General features: G+C 46.6%; 1 protein-coding gene across 10 annotated transcripts; it reads right to left on the bottom strand.

Moving 5' to 3' along the window:
• Positions 1–3,966: 3,966 nt before the first annotated feature.
• LOC107277324 (cysteine-rich receptor-like protein kinase 34) lies at positions 3,967–8,734 on the bottom strand. Of its 10 annotated transcripts, none has more exons than XM_066305128.1 (13): positions 8,091–8,734; positions 7,785–7,836; positions 7,516–7,704; positions 7,371–7,412; positions 7,223–7,281; positions 6,447–6,922; positions 6,212–6,260; positions 5,977–6,074; positions 5,604–5,814; positions 5,245–5,485; positions 4,976–5,141; positions 4,796–4,884; positions 3,967–4,636 (listed from the first exon to the last, which is right to left on the bottom strand). In XM_066305128.1, the coding sequence occupies exons 6-13, from the start codon at positions 6,906–6,908 to the stop codon at positions 4,411–4,413; spliced, it is 1,542 nt and encodes a 513-aa protein (XP_066161225.1). In that variant the 5' UTR covers positions 6,909–6,922; positions 7,223–7,281; positions 7,371–7,412; positions 7,516–7,704; positions 7,785–7,836; positions 8,091–8,734; the 3' UTR covers positions 3,967–4,410. The 10 variants fall into 10 exon arrangements, with proteins under 10 accessions (XP_066161225.1, XP_066161224.1, XP_066161227.1 ...); XM_066305127.1 differs by having other exon boundaries at positions 7,516–7,699; XM_066305130.1 differs by having other exon boundaries at positions 7,516–7,668.
• Positions 8,735–22,910: the final 14,176 nt, after the last annotated feature.

Below are 22,910 nucleotides of genomic sequence, written 5' to 3'. Positions count from 1 at the left end.
ACTGCACTTAAACACAAGAGACATGAATTCCCCGTTGAGGGGTTGATAGCGTCCCTTGATGTTGAGGAGAAAGCTCGGGAAAAAGACGCCGCGTCTGAGGGCGATGGTGGGCAGTCCAGTGCCAATGTTGTGCACAAGGCCCAGAACAAGAGCAAGGGGAAATACAAAGCTCAACAGACCACCAACTTCAAGAGGCAGAGAAGAACAACAACAATCCTAACCAGGATGAGAGGACTTGCTTTGTGTGTGGGCAACCTGGTCATCTGGCTAGGAAGTGTCCACAGCGCAAGGGGATGAAGGCACCTGCAGGGCAGACTTCTAAGTTTGCTAATGTGACCATTGGCAACACTAGAGATGGAAGCGGGTATGGTAATTTACCTACTGTTTTTTCAGTTAATCAGTCTACTAATTGGTGGGTTGATACTGAGGCCAATGTACATGTTTGTGCTGACATCTCATTGTTTTCTTCTTATCAGGTCGCACGGGGTTCCACTGTCCTAATGGGGAATGGGTCACATGCTTCTGTTCATGGTGTTGGCACGGTAGATCTGAAGTTTACTTCGGGAAAGATCGTGCAGCTGAAGAACGTGCAGCATGTCCCTTCTATCGACAGGAATCATGTTAGTGGCTCCCGTCTGACTAGAGACGGATTTAAGTTGGTTTTTGAGTCTAATAAAGTAGTCGTGTGTAAACATGGATATTTTATTGGTAAAGGTTATGAGTGCGGAGGCCTGTTCCGCTTTTCCCTTTCTGATTTCTGCAATAAGTCTGTGAACCATATTTGTGGCAGTGTGGATAATGAGGCTAATGTTTGGCACTCACGTTTATGTCATATTAATTTTGGTTTGATGTCTCGGCTTTCCAGCATGTGTTTAATTCCTAAGTTTTCCATTGTCAAAGGTTCTAAGTGCCATAGTTGTGTGCAATCGAAGCAACCTCGCAAGCCTCACAAGGCTGCCGAGGAGAGAAACTTGGCACCACTAGAACTCCTACATTCAGATCTTTGTGAAATGAATGGGGTGTTGACGAAGGGTGGAAAACGATATTTCATGACGTTGATTGATGATGCTACTAGATATTGCTATGTGTACTTGTTGAAAACGAAAGACGAGGCTCTAGACTATTTTAAAATTTATAAGGCAGAAGTTGAAAATTAACTTGACAGAAAGATAAAAAGGCTTAGGTCTGATCGTGGTGAAGAGTTTTTCTCGAACGAGTTTGACTTATTCTGTGAGGAACATGGCATCATACATGAGAGGACGCCTCCCTATTCTCCCGAGTCTAATGGGATTGCTGAAAGGAAGAACCGCACACTGACTGACTTGGTGAATGCCATGTTGGACACCGCGGGACTACCTAAGGCATGGTGGGGGGAGGCATTGTTGACCTCGAATCATGTATTAAACAGAGTTCCTAACAGAAATAAGGACAAAACACCATATGAGATATGGATTGGGAGAAAACCATCACTTTCTTATTTGCGCACATGGGGGTGCTTGGCGAAAGTCAATGTACCAATAACGCAGAAGCGCAAACTTGGACCTAAGACTGTGGACTGTGTCTTTCTGGGATATGCTCATCACAGCATTGCCTATAGATTTTTAATAGTTAAATCCGAGGTACCTGACATGCATGTTGGTACAATTATGGAGTCCCTTGATGCTACCTTCTTTGAGAGCTTTTTCCCAATGAAGGATACACATAGTGGTTCGAGCCAACCCTCTGAAATAATTCCCAGTTCAATCACACCACCAGAACAAATTGAACATACACATGAACATGTCTCTGAGGAGGATGTCTGTGAAGCTCCTCGAAGGAGTAAGAGACAAAGGACGGCTAAGTCCTTTGGTGATGATTTCACTGTGTACCTCGTGGATGACACTCCTAAGTCAATTTCAGAAGCATATGCATCTCCTGATGCAGACTACTGGAAGGAGGCTGTCCGTAGTGAAATGGATTCCATTATCGCTAACGGGACTTGGGAGGTGACAGAGCGACCCTATGGGTGTGAACCTGTGGGGTGCAAGTGGGTGTTCAAGAAGAAGCTTAGGCCTGACGGTACTATTGAAAAGTACAAGGCTCGGCTTGTTGCTAAGGGCTATACTCAGAAAGAAGGCGAAGATTTCTTTGACACTTACTCACCTGTTGCTAGATTGACCACAATTCGTGTGCTACTTTCCCTAGCAGCTTCACATGGTCTTCTCGTTCATCAAATGGACGTTAAGACAGCTTTTCTTAATGGAGAGCTGGATGAGGAGATCTATATGGATCAACCTGATGGGTTTGTAGTTGAAGGTCAAGAAGGCAAAGTGTGCAAATTGTTGAAGTCTTTGTATGGTCTGAAACAAGCTCCTAAGCAATGGCATGAGAAATTTGACAAAACATTGACATCTGCAGGCTTTGCAGTCAATGAGGCAGATAAATGTGTGTACTATCGCCATGGTGGGGGTGAGGGAGTTATTCTGTGCTTGTATGTTGACGACATACTGATATTTGGGACAAACCTTGAGGTGATAAATGAGGTTAAATCATTCTTGTCTCAAAATTTTGATATGAAAGATTTGGGAGTAGCTGATGTTATCTTAAACATTAAGCTAATTAGAGGTGAGAATGGGATTACACTCTTGCAGTCCCATTATGTGGAGAAGATCTTGAATCGCTTTGGCTACATTGATAGTAAGCCTTCTCCAACACCTTATGATCCTAGCTTGTTGCTTCGCAAGAACAAAAGAATTGCTAGGAATCAACTGGAATACTCCCAAATCATTGGCTCGCTGATGTACCTGGCTAGTGCAACTAGGCCTAATATCTCCTTTGCTGTGAGCAAGTTGAGCCGGTTTACCTCTAATCCGGGAGATGATCACTGGCGTGCGCTTGAGCGAATAATGCGCTATCTGAAAGGTACTATGGAATTGGGGCTTCACTATATTGGGTATCCTGCGGTACTGGAGGGTTATAGTGATTCTAACTGGATCTCTAATGTGGATGAGATCAAAGCCACTAGTGGATATATCTTCACATTGGGTGGTGGTGCTGTTTCGTGGAGGTCTTGCAAACAGACCATTTTGACGAGTTCAACCATGGAAGCAGAACTGACGGCACTAGATACTGCTACTGTTGAGGCAGAATGGCTGTGTGATCTATTAATGGATCTGCCTATTGTTGAAAAAACGGTGCCGGCTATCCTTATGAACTGTGACAATTAAACGGTAATTGTCAAAGTGAATAGTTCTAAGGATAATATGAAATCGTCTAGACATGTGAAAAGACGATTGAAGTCTGTCAGGAAATTGAGAAACTCCGAAGTTATAACGTTGGATTACATCCAAACAGCTAGAAACCTGGCAGATCCCTTCACGAAGGGACTATCACGAAATGTGATAGATAATGCATCGAAGGAGATGGGTTTGAGACCCATGTGAGTTATACCATGGTGGTAACCCAGTCTATGTGATCGGAGATCCCGTGAATTAGAACCTGGGAAGAACAAACCATTAGTAAACTAGAGGAGAGTACCAATTTATACCCTCTCTAAGTGAAGATGCATGTACTCTCGTGAGCTGCAAGGCAGGTTGGCTATGCCTTAATGAGTTATGTTGGCTTTAATTAGCGAAGATGTTGTCCTGCAGAGTAGTCTTGAAAGAACTCACCTTTGTAAGCTTGACTGTTGGTCGCAGTCTATGGAGATTTTGGGTGAATCTTCTAGGAAGCTTACTAAAGACCTAGGAGTATGACTTATACGCTCCACCCGAGGGGTAGTCTACAGACGGTCTAGTACCAGATAAGACTCTGAGTGAAACTTGCTTGCACAAGACTTGCAATTCAAGGCGTAGTCCATTGTTCAAGTTGTGAGTAAGTGTAGCTTGGAGTTCTAGGTGGATGTTCAACCTTAATCGGTCTCCATCGAACCGCTGGTATATAAACAGTACATTAGAAAAGGCAAATCTCATTGGGATTTTGAGATTTGGTGGGGGATTGTTGGAATTAATAGATAGGCTAAGGCCCATTCGAAGATTAATTCTTTGGAAAATCACAAAAGCCCACCTCATGGGATGGCATGCATGTGGAGTTTAGTACCACCTTGCTTATTCTAGGAGAGGGGGACCTCCTTAAAAGGGAGGATGCCCTCCTAACCACTTGAAGCATGTGTGGTGGAGAGAAGAGGGGAAACACACGTGCGCGCTCGCTCGCGTCGCCTCGCCTGGCAGGCGGCGCGTGCACGACGTACGCGTCGAATGGTCCGCAAAATTGGCTCCTCAACATTGCGCAGATATCTCTATATAAACCGAGCCGCCGCCTTCACGCAACACACGCGAAATCAATCTAGAGTTTGCCTCCTACTCTGTACTGCGCCGTCGCTCGTAGACTACTCCATCCCGTGCACCGGCTCATCAATCTAGGGTTTGCCTCCTACTCTGTACTGCGCCGTCGCTCGTAGACTACTCCATCCCGTGCACCGGCGATCGGGAGAGCAGGTCTCCGGAACCTCTGCCTTCGACATCCTGCACCGGCTCGTCTTCCTCTCCGCTCGCGTGCTTCGCGACTTCGTCGACGCTCGCAACCGCGAGTAGTTCCTGCCGAGCAACCGGTCTTTCCGCCACCTCGGTACGCGTTCGACATGTTGCGCATATTTGATCTGTTCATGTTTTACTGCTTAGTTTACATGTGTAGATCTAATGATGCGTTCAATCTAGTTCACATATGCAATGTCATGATTTATTTATGGAATAAATTAAATCATTATGTGCTTATAATTTCAACACGCTGAACGCACAGCAGCGCTATCTGAACCCACCCCTGTATCTCGGCTGCAGAATGAGTCTCTCCGCGCAGCGAAGGGTCGATGAACTCCATCAGGTTTCCTCCTCTCCACAATTCCCACGCCTGAGCAAAGGAAAATTGCTACTGGTTAATCAGTGACCAACTCTGAGTATACTGTGGTTGGCCTGTGAAGTTCAGAGAGGTGTGCACTTACCCACTTATTTAGAGGCCCAAAATCGCGCGATTCATCAGAAAGCTCCAATGTAGACGGAGGGATGCGACTTCCTCTAATGATCTCGAGAAGCGTAGCGCCAAAGCTGTACACATCTGTCTTGAGAGAGACACACCCTCCCTGTTTATATTCAGGGGCCATATATCCACTGAGAAGATGAAAACAAAATTTAAATATCAAGTTATCAACAGATCAAACGTGACGCAGGAGGTGGATGGATAAACATTTTGCAGTGAAAAACTCAGTCTTACCGTGATCCCACCACAATGCCGGTGCAGTCCATATCCTGACCTGGCCTAAGTGCTTTCGATGTACCAAAGTCACAAATCTTGGGTTTCAAGGCAGCATCCAGGAGTATGTTGCCTGGTTTCAGATCGCCATGAATAATACGTGGCTCACATTGCTTGTGTAGATATACAGCTCCATCAGCTATCCCTTTAACTATTTGGGAGCGCTTAGACCAGTCCAAAGGCAACTCTTCTGCTCGCTCACCTGTAATCAAATGCGACAAACATGTATGTACTGCATCATTGAGTGAACATGAACAATAGAATTTGGTCTCGAAACTGAGTAGATAAAGGCATAAAGCTAGTTGAATTGAACCCCCTACCAGTTATGAATGAATCTAAGATTCTGCCTGGCATATACTCGAAGACCAGTATCTTCTCTCTCTCTTGGCTGCAATATCCTAGAAGTTTAACTATATTTGTATGCTGAAGCTTTGAAATTATTTTAGCCTCATTTTCGAGCTGGTCAAATGGAATTCTGTTAACATACGATGCTCTTTTCACAGCAACTTCGGGCATTTCATTTAGTTGGCCCTGGAAGAAGTAAACACCAAATGCAAATCGATCATGATACTTACAGAAAAAAACAAAATCTAATATTTTTCTGAGTACAAGAGAAGATGTTTCAAACGACTTCACTGCCTAAACATTAACCATTCTGTTGAATGCAAAGGTCGGCCAAGAGCAAAGCATTACCTTGTACACGATGCTGAAAGCACCTATACCGATTTGTTTTTCCAGAGAGAAATTATCTGTAGCAACCTCCAACTCAGACAAAGTGAACTTTTTAAGGCCTGTTATTTTAAGTAACATGGAAAATTGATTATTACCTTCAAACTTCGTGTCAGCATTACAAAGGGAATTGGAAAAGAAGGCCTTGTTTTACATGCTAATTTTGGGAATATTATAAATCATTCACTATTACTCCTACCTGTTTCTTCTAGAGCAACAGGCTTTCCAGCGTTGGAAGCTGTAGCATCCTGAAATACCAAAGTTAGGCTCAAGTGAGTAATTAAGCAGGCATTTGTCCACTTACATACATTACCTCTCATATTGTTAGAACAAACTTCAGAATCATGAAATGGAGGTTTTAGCAGTTTGCACAGAAATTAATTAGCAAAAAGAATTAGCTCTTAATGAGATGTTGTAGGTATGCAGGTACGTACCTGCGGCTTAACAACATCAGTCTCCGGGATATAATAGTAACGAGTGTTTTGATCGTGGTTGATGATGGTGATCATTCCTATCAGGTGGAGGATGTAAAACTTGAGATCCTTGAGTACCTTGCGCAGCTCTCTGGCGATGCGTCCGCCCTTGCAGAAACGGTACGCATAGCTCCACTCCTCCTGACAGGATTTAACGATTGCACCTGCCCTGCAAAGTGTCGACTTGAGCCCTTCTGTGGGCTTCCACATGTCAGGGTCCTCGATGACCTTGGATGCCTGAACCCGCCGTAGCAGATCAAGGATCATGTCCGCGCGTTCGGCGAGCAGCTCGCAGTCCTCCTTGTTCTGGCGGACTGTCTCGACGCGACTCTTGATTACCTTGACAAGCGTGATGACGTCCAGGCCAGCCAGCTGCGCTACATTCGCAGCCAGCCCCAGGCAGCAACACACCTCTATAACCATACCTGATTAATTTCCTGCATGCCAATATACCACGATCATGATTCATGTGTGAACAGAACAAGAAGGTCCTGTCAGATTACAGAACATGTAAATCATATCCTAGCTAGATACGTATTATATGTATACGAATGACAGTGCATAACTACATATTACATTACATCATCACATATGGATCAAAAAAGAAAACTCAAGCCTTAATTTCTAGCTAGCTCAACTTCTTTTTGCCACTCCAACTTACTTTGACAAGCCTTTGATCAGTTTACTCTAGCAGCAGCAACTTAGGAAGGATGAAGGATATTTGATGATCCACTCACCTCAGCCAACGCTGGTTTCAGCATTATATAGATGAGGTGTTGATCCGAGGAAGGGGGACCTAAAAAAACAAAGACCTGGCATCAAGACTATCAAGGTCCAGGTCTTGTATAAAACGAGAGAGAAGAAGAATTAAGTGAATTAACTTGCCTTGTGGATTATTTTAATTAACTAGTTTTGGAGCCAGTCCAGCTGAAACGACATGCAGACATCAATTAGCAGCTCCAATTTCTTCTTGTGATGTGTTAACACACGTAGAATAAAATTTATTTGATAGAATTTTGATCACTCTGACCTTGATATCTCAACTAACGCCATATGATATGATGAATCCTAGTTGTTTCCCACCGGAACAGGTTAAAGAATTTTGTTTGTTCAGTTTGTTCCCTGATATCTGGTTGTTGCTTCATTTCTCAGGCCTGCAGCTTCTCAGCAGGTCACCAATTATCTGCCACATGGATGACAGGCTGCTTGAAGGTCTGAACTGCCCGCACAATCATCGCAAGTTCACAACAAGAAAAAATATATACTGATGTGTTGATGAACTAGGACCAAAAGAAAAACCTTGCCATCAAGAGTTCAAGACTATCCAGGTCCAGGCCCCCATTGTCTTTGTCTTTAAAAAAAAATAAAAGAAAAAGGAGCAGGAATAAGAAGATTGAAAAAGTGGTAAGCTAAATGACACTTTGAGGTGATGCCAACAATGCACCCACTAATTAATGTCTTGCACTCCTGCTAGTTCATGCTTGAACTACTTATAAGTATATATTAAATCTCCATGGGAGGGGCTGCCTTTTGGGAGACACGTATAGTTTTAAGTTAACTTCATGGGAAAGATTCCATGTTCATGCATTTGAGGGAAGAAGTTACCTGAGAAAGTAGATACAACAGCCGCATTTGACTTGATTTTAGGATCATCAGCATCTTTAACCGCTAGATTTCAGTTACAGGGAGAACTCTGTATTCCCATATTGTTGACAGAGATCTAGTAAAATGACCTTGTTGACTGCAATCGTGCAGCATCATCAAACTTGTGTGAAATCCAGTACTCCGATCCCACCACATCCAAAGCAAGAACTGCCTACCTGTGCTGTCTGCCGCATTTGCACGAACACCTTCCGCTCGTGTCCCATATGCACACAGAAAAGGCGGCGGGCCAGATCCTTTTTCTCCAAAAAGAACATCCACATCCTTGCTTCGCGGGGAAGAGACCGCGCGCTTACGGACAATTCCACAAACACCTCGTGCTGACGAGGGGTAGACACCGCCACCGCACCACCAGGGCGCGCGGCTCCTCCACCTTCCCGGCGATCCTCGAAAGTAGGAGTAGGAAAGCTAAATCATACGGAAACCTCAAGGGCGTTGCCATGGTGGAAGCAGATTGGCTCCTGAAGAAGGAAAAATGGGGAACATTTTGGCTGTTCGGCGGGCGGCGAGCTCCAGTCGCCGCCGGCGACCATCCCGGCAGCTATGAACTCTCTCTCTCTCTCTCTCTCTCTCTCTCTGTGCGAATGAATTACACGTGCCCATGATTTACACTAACCAAGGAAAACGAACGGTTGGGCTCCAGAGAGGAGGCCCAGTTGTGCGAGCCCAAACAAAAGATACGGCCCACTAGAGACTCAAAATCGATTTGATACAGTAACCGTTACAAACAAACTATCGTTGCTCTGTACAAAATTCAAAAATATGAAGGCTCTGACATGGTGTCCGGATCCCCTGGAGTTCACTACAACTCCATCGGGTGAATTTGATAAAATCTTTACGGTCTATTTTTTTATCAACAGTTGGGATGAAGCCATTAGTTCCCACTTCCCACTAGTCTTTTTTGAAAAAGAAAAATAAGTCCTCATAATCTTGTAACAATAACAAATCACCGACTACAATATATATATTTAGAGAATCTGAGAATATAAATTTTACTTGCATAACCCAAATTTTTTGATTCATCCATGGTATAAAGACCGTACTGAGCATGTGCCTCTATTTTTGCATGTATATGGTTTATGTATGTTTGCATGTACCATGTGGTTAATTAACACTTTTTTTCTGTACATGAACGTAGCTTCTTGTGTTTGGGAAAGAAGATAACGTGTATACTTTGTTACTTTGGTAGGCATAAACTTAACCATTACTAACATGAAAAAAATAAAGTAATTCCCATTCAAACCATAGGAAGAATAGATGGCTTCATCTCAGCCGTAGGAAGCAATAGATGTCACAGATTTAGTAAAATTCACCCGGTGGAGTTGTACTCAACTCTAGGGGATCTGGACCCCTCTGACATGTGTCTCTAGTTCGAACATCAGTTTCGCTTATACTCCCTCCGTCAGGAAAAAAAGACACCTCTCCTAGTACAATGAATCTCCAGATTTGTTAATTAGGAGGGGATGATTTTTTTTTACGGAGAGAGTACATGTTAATTAAAGAGAAAATCCCCTATGTACCCATGAAAGTTCACCTAATCCCTTCTATGAATTTTGCTCAATCCCTTACATACCCCTGAATTTTAGTTTGGATCCCTTCCATGCCCTTTCCGCTAGTTGACCGTTAGTTGACCGTTAAATTCTTTTGAAAAAGTCCATTTTTCCCTTTGCTATGAAAAAACATAATAAATTAATTAAGTATATTGTTGGAATGTAAAAATTTATTGGATGAGACTATTATATTTATGAGTATGTGATGCACCATATTATTTGTGACAAATTTACTTTTACATATGATATAAAAAGTTAATACTTATTTATTAGTTATTAAAAGTTCTTTTACGTAGCATATGTATTTTCATAGTAATACAACAGATTTGTTTATTACTATCAGAATACATATGCTAAAAAATATTTTAATAACTAATAAATAAGTATTAATTTTTTATGTCATATCTAAAATTATATTTCTCGCAAATAATATGGTGCATAACTATCTCATAAACATAATAGTTTCATATAACAAATTTCTATACTTCAACAATATACTCTATTAATTTATATATATGCTTCTTTATACCAAAGGCAAAATGGACTTTTTCATAAGAATTTAACGGTCAACTAACGGTCAACTAGCGGAAAGGGCATGGAAGGGATCCAAACTAAAATTCAGGGGTATGTAAGGGATTGAGCAAAATTCAGGGGTACAGAAGGGATTAGGTGAACTTTCAGGGGTACACAAGATATTTTCTCTTAATTAAAATATAAACATAACTGTTTTGTATTACGAGATTATTATTTTTTGTTTTTTAGTGGAACTATACTGATCCTTTAGATGATCTAAAGAAGCCTGCTTACAATCATCCTCAACGAACGATCGTATAAAATCCGGGGGAACCGAGATACCTTCTTTAGTTAGCCTATGAGCTAGTACTGTATTTGCCGAATGCTGAAACCAAACCACCTTAGCCGCCAAAAAGTTGTTTAGCATCCCTTTCCATTCATATACCAACGGACTGTAGACCGAACAATTGAACTCTAATTGAGAAATCATCTTCGAACCTCCAGCGAGTCGGTTTCTACAAGCACTTTGGACATCCCAAGTTCCCCAACCAATTCCAACACCAGATTGTATTATTTTTTGTTGAAACCTATCTTTGAGGAGCAATGCTCCGGTGCTTTCTACTGTTAGTATTATACTACGAGTAGAACTAATCTGAACCGTTTATTTTTAAGGGTAGATTAGTAAAGTTCTGAGATAGATTTGGGATAAATTTGGCACTTAATTTATTTCTCGTCGTGGATCGCTCGGATGTTTCAGGAAAAGCAGCGCTGCCACCGCTTCCTCATCCATCGCATTCGAGCGGAGGTGGAGAGAGCGACTCCTTCCGCTGCCGGCGCTTGTGCATCACGTTCCCTTCCGCCGGCGGCAATACTCTCCGGCGCCCCCTCTTGTTCTGTTCCCTTCTCTGCCGGCGTCCGCTTCCCCGCCGCAGGAGCTTCTGGCGCCGCCCTGATGACTTCCGGCGTGCGCACAGGGGCGGCGGTGCAGAGGAGCCCCGCGTGGTTCTACCTCCTCTCGCGCGACGCCGCCGGCGGCGGCGGCAACTGCGACGACAGCTACAGGCGTGCGTGGAGCCGGCTGTTGAGGAGGCTGGTGCGGGAGAGTAGGAGTTTCTGTAGCCTCAGCATCAGCAGGCACGGTAATGTTAATTTTCGTGGATGACTTCACCAGAATCAAGAATCTGATTCTGAATCTGAATAAGAATTTAATTTGGACATGGACAGTATGCTCTATTGCTATACCAGAATCAAGAACCTGAATTTGCTATGAAAAGAAGTAGCTCAACTTCCGTGAGCCTGGTCCATTAAATTTGTGCTTTGCTTCCTCTTTACCCGAGCTAATGTAACGTGAATAGGCCCATCTCGCTGGAATTCTGCGTGAAACCCATTCCAGCGATCCAGTTCATGAAGCTTCCCCTTGCGAGTCGTCGCGGTGGCGAGCGGGTGGCGGTGGCGACATGGATGGCCAGCAGGAGGAGCAGCACGCGGGGCGGCGCCAGCTGGAGCCCGGGAAAGACGAAAATATCCCTCTGCAAATAATTTTTTATGGACAAAAATATCCCTCTACAATTCTACTACCATTAAGTGTGATGGTAGTAGAAATAGATCTGAACCCTATGATCAAATGAGATCAACGGTTCAGATTATTTTCTACTACAAGTAGAAGGCACCGGAGTGGATCTCATCTTTGAGATGATTGATTGAAATACCTTTTTTGCCGGGCCGGCGAAAAGCCGGCCAATATATATTAAGAGATACCAGTCCAGACAAAAGGTAATACACTCAGTCAGTGTAGAGTTTCTGGGAACGTATTAGAGTGCAGCCGATAATCCAAGATGTGCGGCTACTTCATCAAATAAAACCCTCTCTAATTGTCCCTGAGCTTCACCATCACGTCTTCTTCTTGCTATGTATGTGGGTGATCTGGAATCATCGGCATGACGTTGTATTCAGGGGACAAACTCCATCGATTCGATCCTGCCTACATCGATGCATCAATGAGGCAGCTCTCTGGGCAGAGAAATTAAAAATTGAGGATAGACATGTAATCTCTGTTTGGAAAAACATTTTCTCCTCCCCCTTAAGATCTCTAAACCTGTTGTAATGAACTTTTTCACTCCTTTCATGCAACGACAAAATTCAGGTGGGGAAGCTCTCCCCCTCCGGTGATTTAGTAAAAAAAAAAAACACTCAAGTCAGTCAGTCGTCCAAAAGAGGTCCTACACATACGCTGACCTTTTTGAAACTAGGTAGAAATCATAAATCCTTTTTGTGTGTGCACGTTGTTCACACATGACATGAGAGACCAGGCATCCAGGGCTCCTGATTCCAGAAGCCTTTGCCGTGTTCATTTCGGCTTGACATTTCAACAAAGCCTGTACTCGTGCCGACGGATGCCATCGGAACCCACCCCCAAACTGCACAAGAGAGTTTTTTGCACCACATGTCAGTAAAAATTGGAAGAGAAAAAGGGATATCGACATGTACGACGCATTCTTGGCTTCTTACCAGTGGAAAATTACACGAAGAAGTCTGAGAAGATAAGCCAACCGTTGAACCAAAGCGTGTCTCCTCCAATCCAATATGTCCTTACCAGGATGTAGTTGACGACTTATCATGCTAGTCTGAAATTTGTTAACTCAAGACAAAAGGGCTTCGACGAGACGGAGCTCCCGCCGAGAGACTCCACGCCTCGACACAGGTAGGGCTCCCACCATTGGTCGTGGCATCGCGACAGTCGACAAACACGTCCCACTCAGGATTCAGATCGGGTGACATAGGGTAGACACGCGGTGACATAGGGTGGATATTGGCCCTCTAAAACAAATCCAACGGCTGAGATTCATCTACATCAACACGAGTTAATATTTAACTCCAGTAAATTTTTAACTCCTGAAAGTAAAATTTTAACTCCTGAAATTTTACTCCCAGTAAAATTTTAACTTCTGCGAGACGTGGATGAATTTCACCCATTGGTTTTGTTTTGGAGGGCCAAGATTCACTCTATGCCTACCCTATGTCACCCAATCTAAATCCCCCGCTCAACCCTATCCCGCCCTTGCGCCGACACCACTGCTTCGCGGACAACGCAGGGGGGGTGAATTTCGTCGAGTATTCATAAAATGGATGCAATATTCATGCTGGCAGGCCAGAGGAGGGCCGATGCCCGAAGTATCCGGTAGAGTTTTACCTTGAACTTAATTAATTAATTAAAAGATATAAGAATCCTCTAGAGTCAATTTCTCCTAAGTTGTTGTCCTTGATCGAATCTTGATCGTTGATGATACACACACGTTCCTTGTGTTCGATACCCTTGGAAACTCTAATGGGAAGTGCAACAATGGTATTACGTGCGTGATTGTAAGAAATACCAACACTGCCCTGCGTGTTGTTGCCGCCATCAACACCGCCATCGCTCTCCCTTCCACATTCGAAGCTGTCGGGCATCTCCTCGCCGAGGCCGGTGACGGCAGCCGATGCGCCGTGGTCTCTCCCACCGCAATCGCTGCCGCCGCCGTTGCCGTAGCGCTTGCCTCCTCTGCCGAGACCATTGGCCCACTTCTCGCCAAGGCCGGTGGCAACTGTTGCAGGTGTCTGCACACCTCTGTCACTAAGTTCGATGACAGTGGATTGCGTGCCTGACGGGGTCTTGTTCGACGTGCCGGTGGTCGTCCTCGACCTTGATGGTTGGCCAATGGCACGCTTGTTGCCGACTTCAGTCGCAGACAATGCCTCACTGTGCTCCTTCCTCGCTAGCTGCTCCAAACCTCTGACCCCGGCACTCCTCCCACTGCGCCCGCCTTCGGCACCCCTCGCCGCACCTGTGGGGGTAGTTTCGAAGCGCAGCAACGGGATTGTTGCCAAGCTCACGCTCGCCAGGCCAAGTCACACTGTCTCGCACGCACAACGCAACTTGATGCGCAAGCTCGGGTTGGTGCTTCAGGAGGGTCCTGTCTTGGTTGGCGGTCGCAGCCTACAACGCCTTCTTCGCCCAGCCCCTCTCACTGGACCACGTCATCACGCTCTCGTAGCTCTTCTCCAGCTCCCTGCCCTCGGCACAAGCTGTGGAGACGTTGTCTATGCGCAGCTGATCGACCTCACCTCCCTCGTCCGCTTTGCTTGGTTCCCCCTCTATTGGTGTGGACCCCCGTTTTTATAACAGGAATCAATCGTGTAAACAGTACCATTTCCCTGGATCAAGTAGTCTGGTACACACGAGTTCATAGCTGAAACACCAAATGCACATACACGAGAGTCTAGTGCAAATTATTACATCATAAGCCAGCAGGCATAGTCTTAGATCATCAGACCGAGCGGTCCGGAATACATTCCAAAAGCAGAAGTAGGTAAGGCAGCGGAGTTAAGGCAGCGGCACGCCATTGCCACAGGCAACGACCGTAACTAAGACGTACTGAGCGCCGTCGTCTTCATCACCCTCCTGGTAGTACGCGTAGGGATCCTCCGAAGCTTCATCTCCGGCCTCTGATTAAGTTTATATATTGTAAGGGTGAGTACCAACCGTACTCAACAAGCCATCACAGCAACAATGCACATGATAGGGGTATTCAAAGGATGGCTATGGTTCTTTGCGCAAAGCCAGTTTTGTAATTCTTTTCACAAGCCTAAGACCTAGCATAGACTGATCAAATTTTAGTACCAGTGTTCATATTTAAATAATGACGGTTCTGTCCACCATCCATTGTGATCCCAAGGATAGCTTCCCGCCATTGAATCGTCATGATTTTCTGAGGATGTCCACCTTCCCGCCTCTCAGGAAGTGGCTCCAGCAGCATAAAAATCATCATGCAATATCCCATCCCACACAAGTTAAGGATTTAGAGTCTAGCCAAGTGTAATACACGTCCTGGTGCTCAATAACCGCGAGCACGGGTATTCGAATAGATTTGGTCTACTCACACTGCAGTGGATGTACACTTTACCCGCACTCCGCGACTGCCTAACTCATGAGCCTCGTCCCAACACATGAGACGCGTCACGGCAAAGCTTTTCGATAACTTCGCATTGGTAGTATCCGCTCCATGAACTTAAATCCTCATGCACTCTAGGCGTCCATGTTTCTAGCAGTGAGAGGAGTTATGGCGCTCCCGGAAAAGAGAAGTCTCACACACATATTAAATTATGGTTCAAGTTAAGTTCTCTCTCTCACACACTCATGGCAGTCCTACCAATGGCGACACCGATGTAGGGCACGCCTCTCGGCCCTACCTCAACGGCTGTCCCACGGTAGCGCACCTGCCTCACTCAGGGGGTGAACCATCTATGCAGAGATACTGCCTCCGCTCGGCTATCTAATCCGCTAGGTCTATACCCATACGAGAAGTGCGTTTGTACAAGGGTCGTTTCATGCTTAACTTCATGGCTCGGTCCTTAATTGACCGGGGACGGTACTAGCCTTTCCCATATACCACCCAAATCCTCCGTCCGCCCCGGTCTAAAAAAAGTGTTTAATTTCATTCCTACTTGCACAAATCATGTCATCATTATCATGGCAATGTGGCGCTCATGTCTCCACATGCCGCATTTCAATTACCTTCCCAAAGGTAATTGCCCAAGCATATAGCATTTGATAAATTATGAGCATGCATGAATCTAGTGTAGCATTTCTTAAGCATGTGTCATAGTTGACTAAGGACCCATACGTAATTATGGTTACAAGGATTTAAAGGTAAACAATAATCAAGGCATGGCATAATCACAAGTAGGATGTTCATCATTGCATGCAATCTTATTTGTAAACAAATTAATTTCGCAATTGGGATCAACATGTTCAAGAATAGTGATGACTTGTCTTGCTCGTAGTCCTGCGGGTCTTGACCCTCGCTCGGATCCACAACTCCCTCGGGCTCTAGAATTACGTGCGAAGAAATGATTTGAATTCAATTAGAATTCAAATAAAATCCAAATAAACTCAAATAGAAGTCGAACGCGAATCGATCATTCTATATCGACTACAAAGTTTGCGAAACCACGTTATTCAAATTTTTGGGTCATTCAACCTAAGTCATTTTGTGATTTAGAAGTACATTCCTAAGAATTCAACATAATTATTTAGTTCTTAAATAAATCTAAATTCCTACCGCGAATTGATTACTTATAGAGATTACCAAAAATAATCTATAATTATATTAATATTTTGCAATCCTACACTTTAATTAATCTATAATTAAATTCTAATTATTTTAAATTTTCTAAACCTCCTCAATTTCTCTCAAATTTTCTATTCTTTTTCCCTTTCCTTTTTCTCTCTTCTTTCTTTCTTTTTCTTTCCTTTCTTTCTTTTATTTTTCTTCCTCTTTCTTTCTTTTTCTCTTCCTCTTCTTTCTTTCTCTCTCTCTCTCCCGGCTTCTCCCCACCTCTCTCTCTCGGCTCACGGCCTACCCGGGCGGCGACGGCAACCGGACGAGGGGGGGGGCGGCTTACCGGCGGCGGTGGCGCAAGGCGGCGACGCACGGCGTGGCACTCGGCGCGGCGCGGCGGCTTCGAGGCAACGGCGCGGCGGTACGAAGGCGGCGGCACGTGGAGAAGGAGGGGGAAATGAAGGGGGATGGGTGTGGGGTGGAGAAGGGGGGGCCGGGGTTTTATAGAGCGCGGGGGAGGGGTGGCCGGCCCTAATGGCGACGCGACGGGCGGCGCGTGGGGCTCGAGGTGGCGACGGGCGAGCGGCGCGCGGCAAGTGGCATTGGCGACGCGACGCGTGCGGTGGCACGGGGCTCGGGACGTGACGGCGACGGCGCGCGGCGTGACAGCGGCGACGAGACGCAACAGCGACGGCGCGCGGTGACGCGCGAGGGGCGCAAGGCAGCGACGGCGACGCGACGGGCGGCGCGCGGCGCGGCAGGCGGTAGCGGCAACGCGACGGGCGGGCGGCGCGGCGCGGGGCTCGGCGCGGTTTGGCACGGGGCTCGGCGTGACGGCGACAGGCGATGCGACGATGGTGCGGCGTGGCAGCGGCGCGGGGCGCGAGGCGGCGAGCGCGCGGCGCGAGGCGACGGGACGGAGGCGCGGCGCGGCAGCGCGATGAGACGGCGCGCGGCGGCAGGTGGCGATGGCGACGGCTAGGGGCGCGAGGCGCGCGCGGCAGGGGAGGGGACGGGGCTAGGGAACCTCATCGAGCACCTAGTGCGCAATGAACAGTGCTAGCTCTTATTTAACCCTAATTTAACCTATTCTCTTTATAAATCTTATTCTTTAATTCCTAATTTTTCCACAAATGAAGTTTACATAATATTTGTGTTGTTTCAACCAAAAGATTCACTCTAGATTAACATTACCCATATTTTATTTTTATATAATTTTCTTGAATTTAATCAGAATTAATTCTTATTCCATCGCACTAAAATTTAATTGTTACTAATATGGTCGCGATAATATTTTATTTATTTCCAACCTCACCTAATCTTTATTTTAAATTATATTTCAATTATTTATTTTTCCCGTTTAATTTTAGGCTTTATTCCTCATTAATTATTCTCTATTCGCGATCTATGAACTCCGAAACCAAATTCCAATGAAATAGGTGAATAAAATCGGCATGATGCAATTTATTTAAAAAGTTTTTGAAGGCCCATATTTTTAGAGTTTTGATTTTCGTTGGTCGAATTTTCAGGGTGTTACAAACCTACCCCCTTAAATAAATCTCGTCCCGAGATTTCTTACCGGTTTTCGAATAGATGCGGGTATTCCGTCTTCAAGAATTCTTCGCTTTCCAAGTGGCTTCATCCTCAGTGTGATTACTCCATTGTACCTTATACATACGCCACACTTTGGTCCTAGTCCTTTTTTCTGCTTCATCCAATATCCGGACTGGGTGTTCTGGATACGTGAGATCATTGCTAATATGAATTTCTTCCAACGGAGCTTGTTCCTCCGGCACTCGTAAGCACTTCTTTAATTGAGACACATGGAAGACTGGGTGCACATCGGCGATATTTTCTGGTAGCTGTAACTGATATGCGACTTCTCCTCGTCTAGCCATGATTTGAAAAGGTCCCACATATCTTGGCGCTAGTTTCCCTTTGACCTTAAACCTTTTCGTGCCTCTCATCGGAGAAACCTTCAGATAAACGTAATCCCCTTCCTTAAACTCCAGGTTTCTTCTTTGGGTGTCAGCGTAACTCTTTTATCGTGATTGTGCCACTTTTAAACGGTCACGGATCAGGCGAACCTTGTCTTCGGCCTCTTTGATAATGTCAGGTCCAATGTAACGCCCCGATTTTCGTTCGGGTTTTAAAATCATTTAATAATGCATTTCAAGAAATTATACTAAAAGTTAAAGCAATTTATTCGAGCGAATTAATGGGAGAATTAAAATTTTCCCTTTAAAAATCATTGGCCGGGAATATTTTGGAGTATTCTTTGTGCCCTAAAATACTCTCCGAAATTTTCCGTGAATTTTCGGAGCTCGAGAAATAGTTTTAATAGCACAAAGATCATTGCATCAATTAAAATAAAAAGAAAACAATTAAAATCCTCCTTCCTCTCTTTGGGCCCCTTTCGGCCCAACCCCTCCTTTCTCTCCCGCGGCCTGCGCGCCCCCTTTCTCTCCCTCTCGGGCCGGCCTCCTCCCTCGGCCCGCTCGGCTCTCTCTCTCGCTCCCTCAAGTCTGCTTTACCTCCCTCGCCCGTTTTCTCCTCTCTCTCTCTCCCCGACAGGTGGGACCCGAGGCCCCACCTGTCATCTTCTTCCCCAACCTCCCGTCGTACCAACCGCCGCCATGGCCGCCAAATCCTCCCACGTCGCCGCCTCTCCCGCGCGACTCCCTCTCCCGCGCGTGCGTGGACGCGGTCGTCGCCCACGTCGGCGCCGTTTTCCCCCACTCTCCCCGCAAAATCCGGCCACGTCGCTGCCTCCCGCATCTCTCTCTCCTCCCACGTCGCCGGCCGGTTTCTACCTCTCTCGGGCTCGATCCCGCCTCCCCTCCCCTATAAAAACATTCCCCGCACCCCCCTCTCCATTTCCCCCTCTCTCTCGAGCCCTCCCGTGCACGAAAACCACCCCGCCACCGTCGCACCTCCCGCCGCCGCTCGCCGACGACCCTCCAGCCGGTCGCCACAGCCGCTCCCACCACCGTCGTTCCGCGCGACCGCCACCAGTGGCTTCGCCGCGTCGTGCCACCTCCCGGCGTCCGCTCCATTTCCCCTCCCCGCCTCCGAAGCACCATCGCCACGCGCACCGCCTCCTTGCACCGAAGCCACCGACTCCAGCCGCCGCTTGGCGCCGCTCCTAGCCACCCCAAGTCGCGCTGTCGCTGCCGCTCACTTCGCAGCGCCGAGGAGCACCTCGGCCGCCGCTTTTCACGGCCGGGATCCCGCCGGAACACGGTTCCCCTCGCGCCGGTGAGCATCCGCCGCCCGTTCTCCCCTCCGACCAGCGATTCATGCCGTTGAGAACCCTCTCTCCCCCTCCTAACCTCTCCCCCATCCTCCCCAGGTCCTTCCGGCCGCCGTCTGCCGGTTCCTGCTCACGGAACGCCGCCGGGCCGCCGTTCCGCCTTCATCCCGAGGAGCGCCGACGCCGAGCTCCCTCCCCCGCCTCTCCCCGCCCCTCGTCGCCGCCCTCGGTGAGCACTCCTCCCTCTTCCCTGTTTCTCCCCTTGGCCGGCCGCCTCCCGTGCTTGCACGCGCCGTGCCGCCGCCGCCGGTGGCCGCCCAGCCCATGTGCCGCCGTCGCTTTGGTCCCTGCCGCCGCCGCCGCCAGCCTTGTGTGCGCGCTGGCCAGGCCGCGCCGCCGAGCCGTCCCCAGCCGTCCGATCGGCCTTGGCCGATCTGGGCCGTCCAACCCGTGGACCGGCGGTGGACCGTCCATTGTGGTCCCGGTCCACGGTGGACCGCCACCTCGTCTCGCTGACGTGTGGGGCCCGCCTGTCGGCGCCGGCGCCCCTTGCTGACGTCAGCAACCCTCTTTTCCTTTGTAAAAATAAATAATAATTGCGTCATAATTCGTTAATAATTCTAGAAATTCATTTAAATGGCTCAAAACTTCTAAAATTCATATCTAATTCATTCGAACTCCGAATTGAGCCATTCAACTTGCAAAATTCATCTAAAATTGAGCTCTACATGTTTGTTTAGTTTTTATGTACTATTTTCTTGGTTTTTATTAGGTTTTTTCCTCGTTTTGCGTGCCAGCGTGTAGAATCCGTCGTTTCGGAAGTTCGCGGTCGCGAGGAAAAGAGTTCGGAAGATCGTTTTGAAGAAGCAAGGCAAGTCACACATTCCCCTTGAGCATGTTGATCCCAATTTATAAATGTTTTACCGTTTACAAATAAATATGCATGTTTTGCTAATTACATGGGATCCGGGCATTACCTATCTGCTCGCTTGTGCCATGTTTACTTGATATCTGTTCTTTGTCAACCTTGGGTAATGAATCGACTAGCTCATGTTACTTATGTGACCTAGCTAGAACTGTATGCTTAGCCATGCTTAATTACCACTAGCTCAGTTGATGGGATAATTACAGTATTAGACCTTTTTAGTATCAGAGTGAGCTGCGTGCTCGAGACATCTGGCCATGTTTCATGGTCGTAATTATCCAACTAAAATGCGACTGAATGGTGGGCTGTGGGTGCATGGTTTTGTGAGTCGCACCCATGGCAATTAAGGACCGGTTCACGGGAAACCCTGGAAGACTTACAGCGCTTGCCACAAGCGGGAGTGGGTAACTGCTTGATCTGAAGTATAGCTCGACCCTTTCCTAGGCACCGGTGGCGAGGGTGGGCGTGATGGAGTTGGGTCGGCCGGGGTGTCCGGTTGTCCAGCTGCCGGATTCACCGCGGCGCAAGAGGGGACCGCCCACTGCCTTTTGAGGGGTGGGGGTGAAACCTTAGCGTGGTGTGGATGGTTAGGGGAGGGTTATGCGAAGGGTCTCGTCACAATTACTCGACATGGTGACGTGTGCATCATGGGCACATGATGACGCGGTGACATGCCGGTGCGTTGTGTCTTGTGGGTACAGTTGTGCACCTCTGGCCAGAGTAAAACTATTCGAATAGCCGTGCCCGCGGTTATGGGCGATTGACCAGATTCACCGTGATTAGTCTCACCCCTAATAAATCGACTCAATGCACTGTAGTTCAGGTGGGTTGGTTGGGCCTGTTCAACGTGGTGTAGCGTTGATCAGTGGAGATCTAATTTTTCTTAATTACTCAACAGTTTTACTGTTTTGCTCAATAAAATGTTTTACAACTGTCTTTATGCAAATAGCCACAAACCCCTCCTTGTATCCCCTTGCACGTCTGCATCGTTGGTGTGGCTTGCTGAGTACGGTGGTTGTACTCAGTCTTGCTATTATTCCCCCTTTTCAGAAGTGTAGTGCTTCTGAGCTGAAGACGAAGTTAGAGGACCAAGGCTCAGACCCCAGTTGAGTTTTGCCTGTGGAGTGGAGCTGAAGCCCGCTAGGATCGCCTTTTTCTACTGCTGCTGTTTTTGTTTCGGTGTGAGGACTAAGTGCCTCTTCTGTAAGTATTTTACGCTTTATTTACATTTGGAACTGTATATTACTTGTCGTTTTGTGTACCCTGGCTGGTCCTGGACAGGGATTTAATACACAAAATAGTCTGGAAATTTGGGCTAAATTTCTGGGCGTGACATCCAAATACCGCCCGTTCTCCAGTCTCGGACCACATCAGTGGAGTACGACATCGTCGACCAAACAATGCCTCATTGGGCGACATCTTTAGGCTTGCTTGAAAACTGTTGTTGTAGGAGAATTCGGCGTAGGGCAAACATTTCTCCCAATCTTTGCTAAAATGCAAGGCACAAGCTCTCAACATGTCCTCCAAGACCTGGTTTGTTCTCTCTGTCTGGCCATCTGTCTGTGGATGATAAGCTGTGCTAAAAGCAAGGTAACTTCCTAGGGCTTCATGTACTTTCTCCCAGAAATGCGAAGTAAACTGCGTGCCTCAATCGGATATAATTCTCTTAGGCACACCATGAAGACATACTATCCTGGTCATGTACAACTCGGCGAGCTTGGCACCGCAATAATTGGTCTTGACGGGAATGAATCTTGCCGTCTTGGTAAGTCGATCCACGATCACCCAAATGGAATTATACCCTGTTGCGGTCTTGGGCAATCCAACAATAAAATCCATACCTATCTCATCCCATTTCCACTCGGGAATCCTAAGGGGTTGCAGCAAACCTGCTGGACGCTGGTGCTCAGCCTTCACCTTCTGGCATATGTCACAGAGTGCTACGTATTCTGCTACATCTCTCTTCATGTTGGGCCACCAGTATCCTTCCTTCAGATCCTGGTACATTTTCATACTTCCGGGGTGCAATGAATATGCTGATTCGTGAGCTTCCTTTAGGATTAATCCTCTCAGTCCGCCCTTTTCGGGTACATAGATCCTCTTTTTATACCATAAGACATCTTTCTCATCGGTCGAAAATTCCTTTGCAAACCCTGCAGCTAGGCGTTCCTTCACCTCTTGGATTTCTTCGTTGTCCTTCTGGGCTTCTTCTATTTGGGTTCTCAAAAGAGGTTGAATGTCTAGGGTGTTTATCTGTCCACGAGGTACTATATGTAGGTTTAGCTGGGCTATTTCCTCTTTAAGCTCAGGAGCCATCCCTTCCATTCTCAGATGATTGCAATGGCTCTTACGACTCAAAGCGTCGGCCACAACGTTTGCTTTGCCTGGGTGATAGTGAACCTCTAGATCATAGTCCTTGAATAA

Source organism: Oryza sativa, chromosome 11 (assembly GCF_034140825.1).
Source record: "Oryza sativa Japonica Group chromosome 11, ASM3414082v1".
Taxonomy (NCBI): domain Eukaryota; kingdom Viridiplantae; phylum Streptophyta; class Magnoliopsida; order Poales; family Poaceae; genus Oryza; species Oryza sativa.
This window is presented reverse-complemented; position numbering and strand designations above follow the sequence as displayed.

Bases quoted from the DNA above. Each gene is read 5' to 3' on its own strand.
- LOC107277324 (XM_066305129.1), bottom strand. From the start codon at position 6,908: ATGGTTATAGAGGTGTGTTGCTGCCTGGGGCTGGCTGCGAATGTAGCG. The intron at 6,075-6,211 runs GTAGGAGTAATA...TTAAAATAACAG, and splicing joins TGTTGCTCTAGAAGAAACAG to GCCTTAAAAAGTTCACTTTG. The intron at 4,637-4,795 runs GTGGGTTCAGAT...AAACATGAACAG, and splicing joins TCTGCAGCCGAGATACAGGG to ATCAAATATGCGCAACATGT.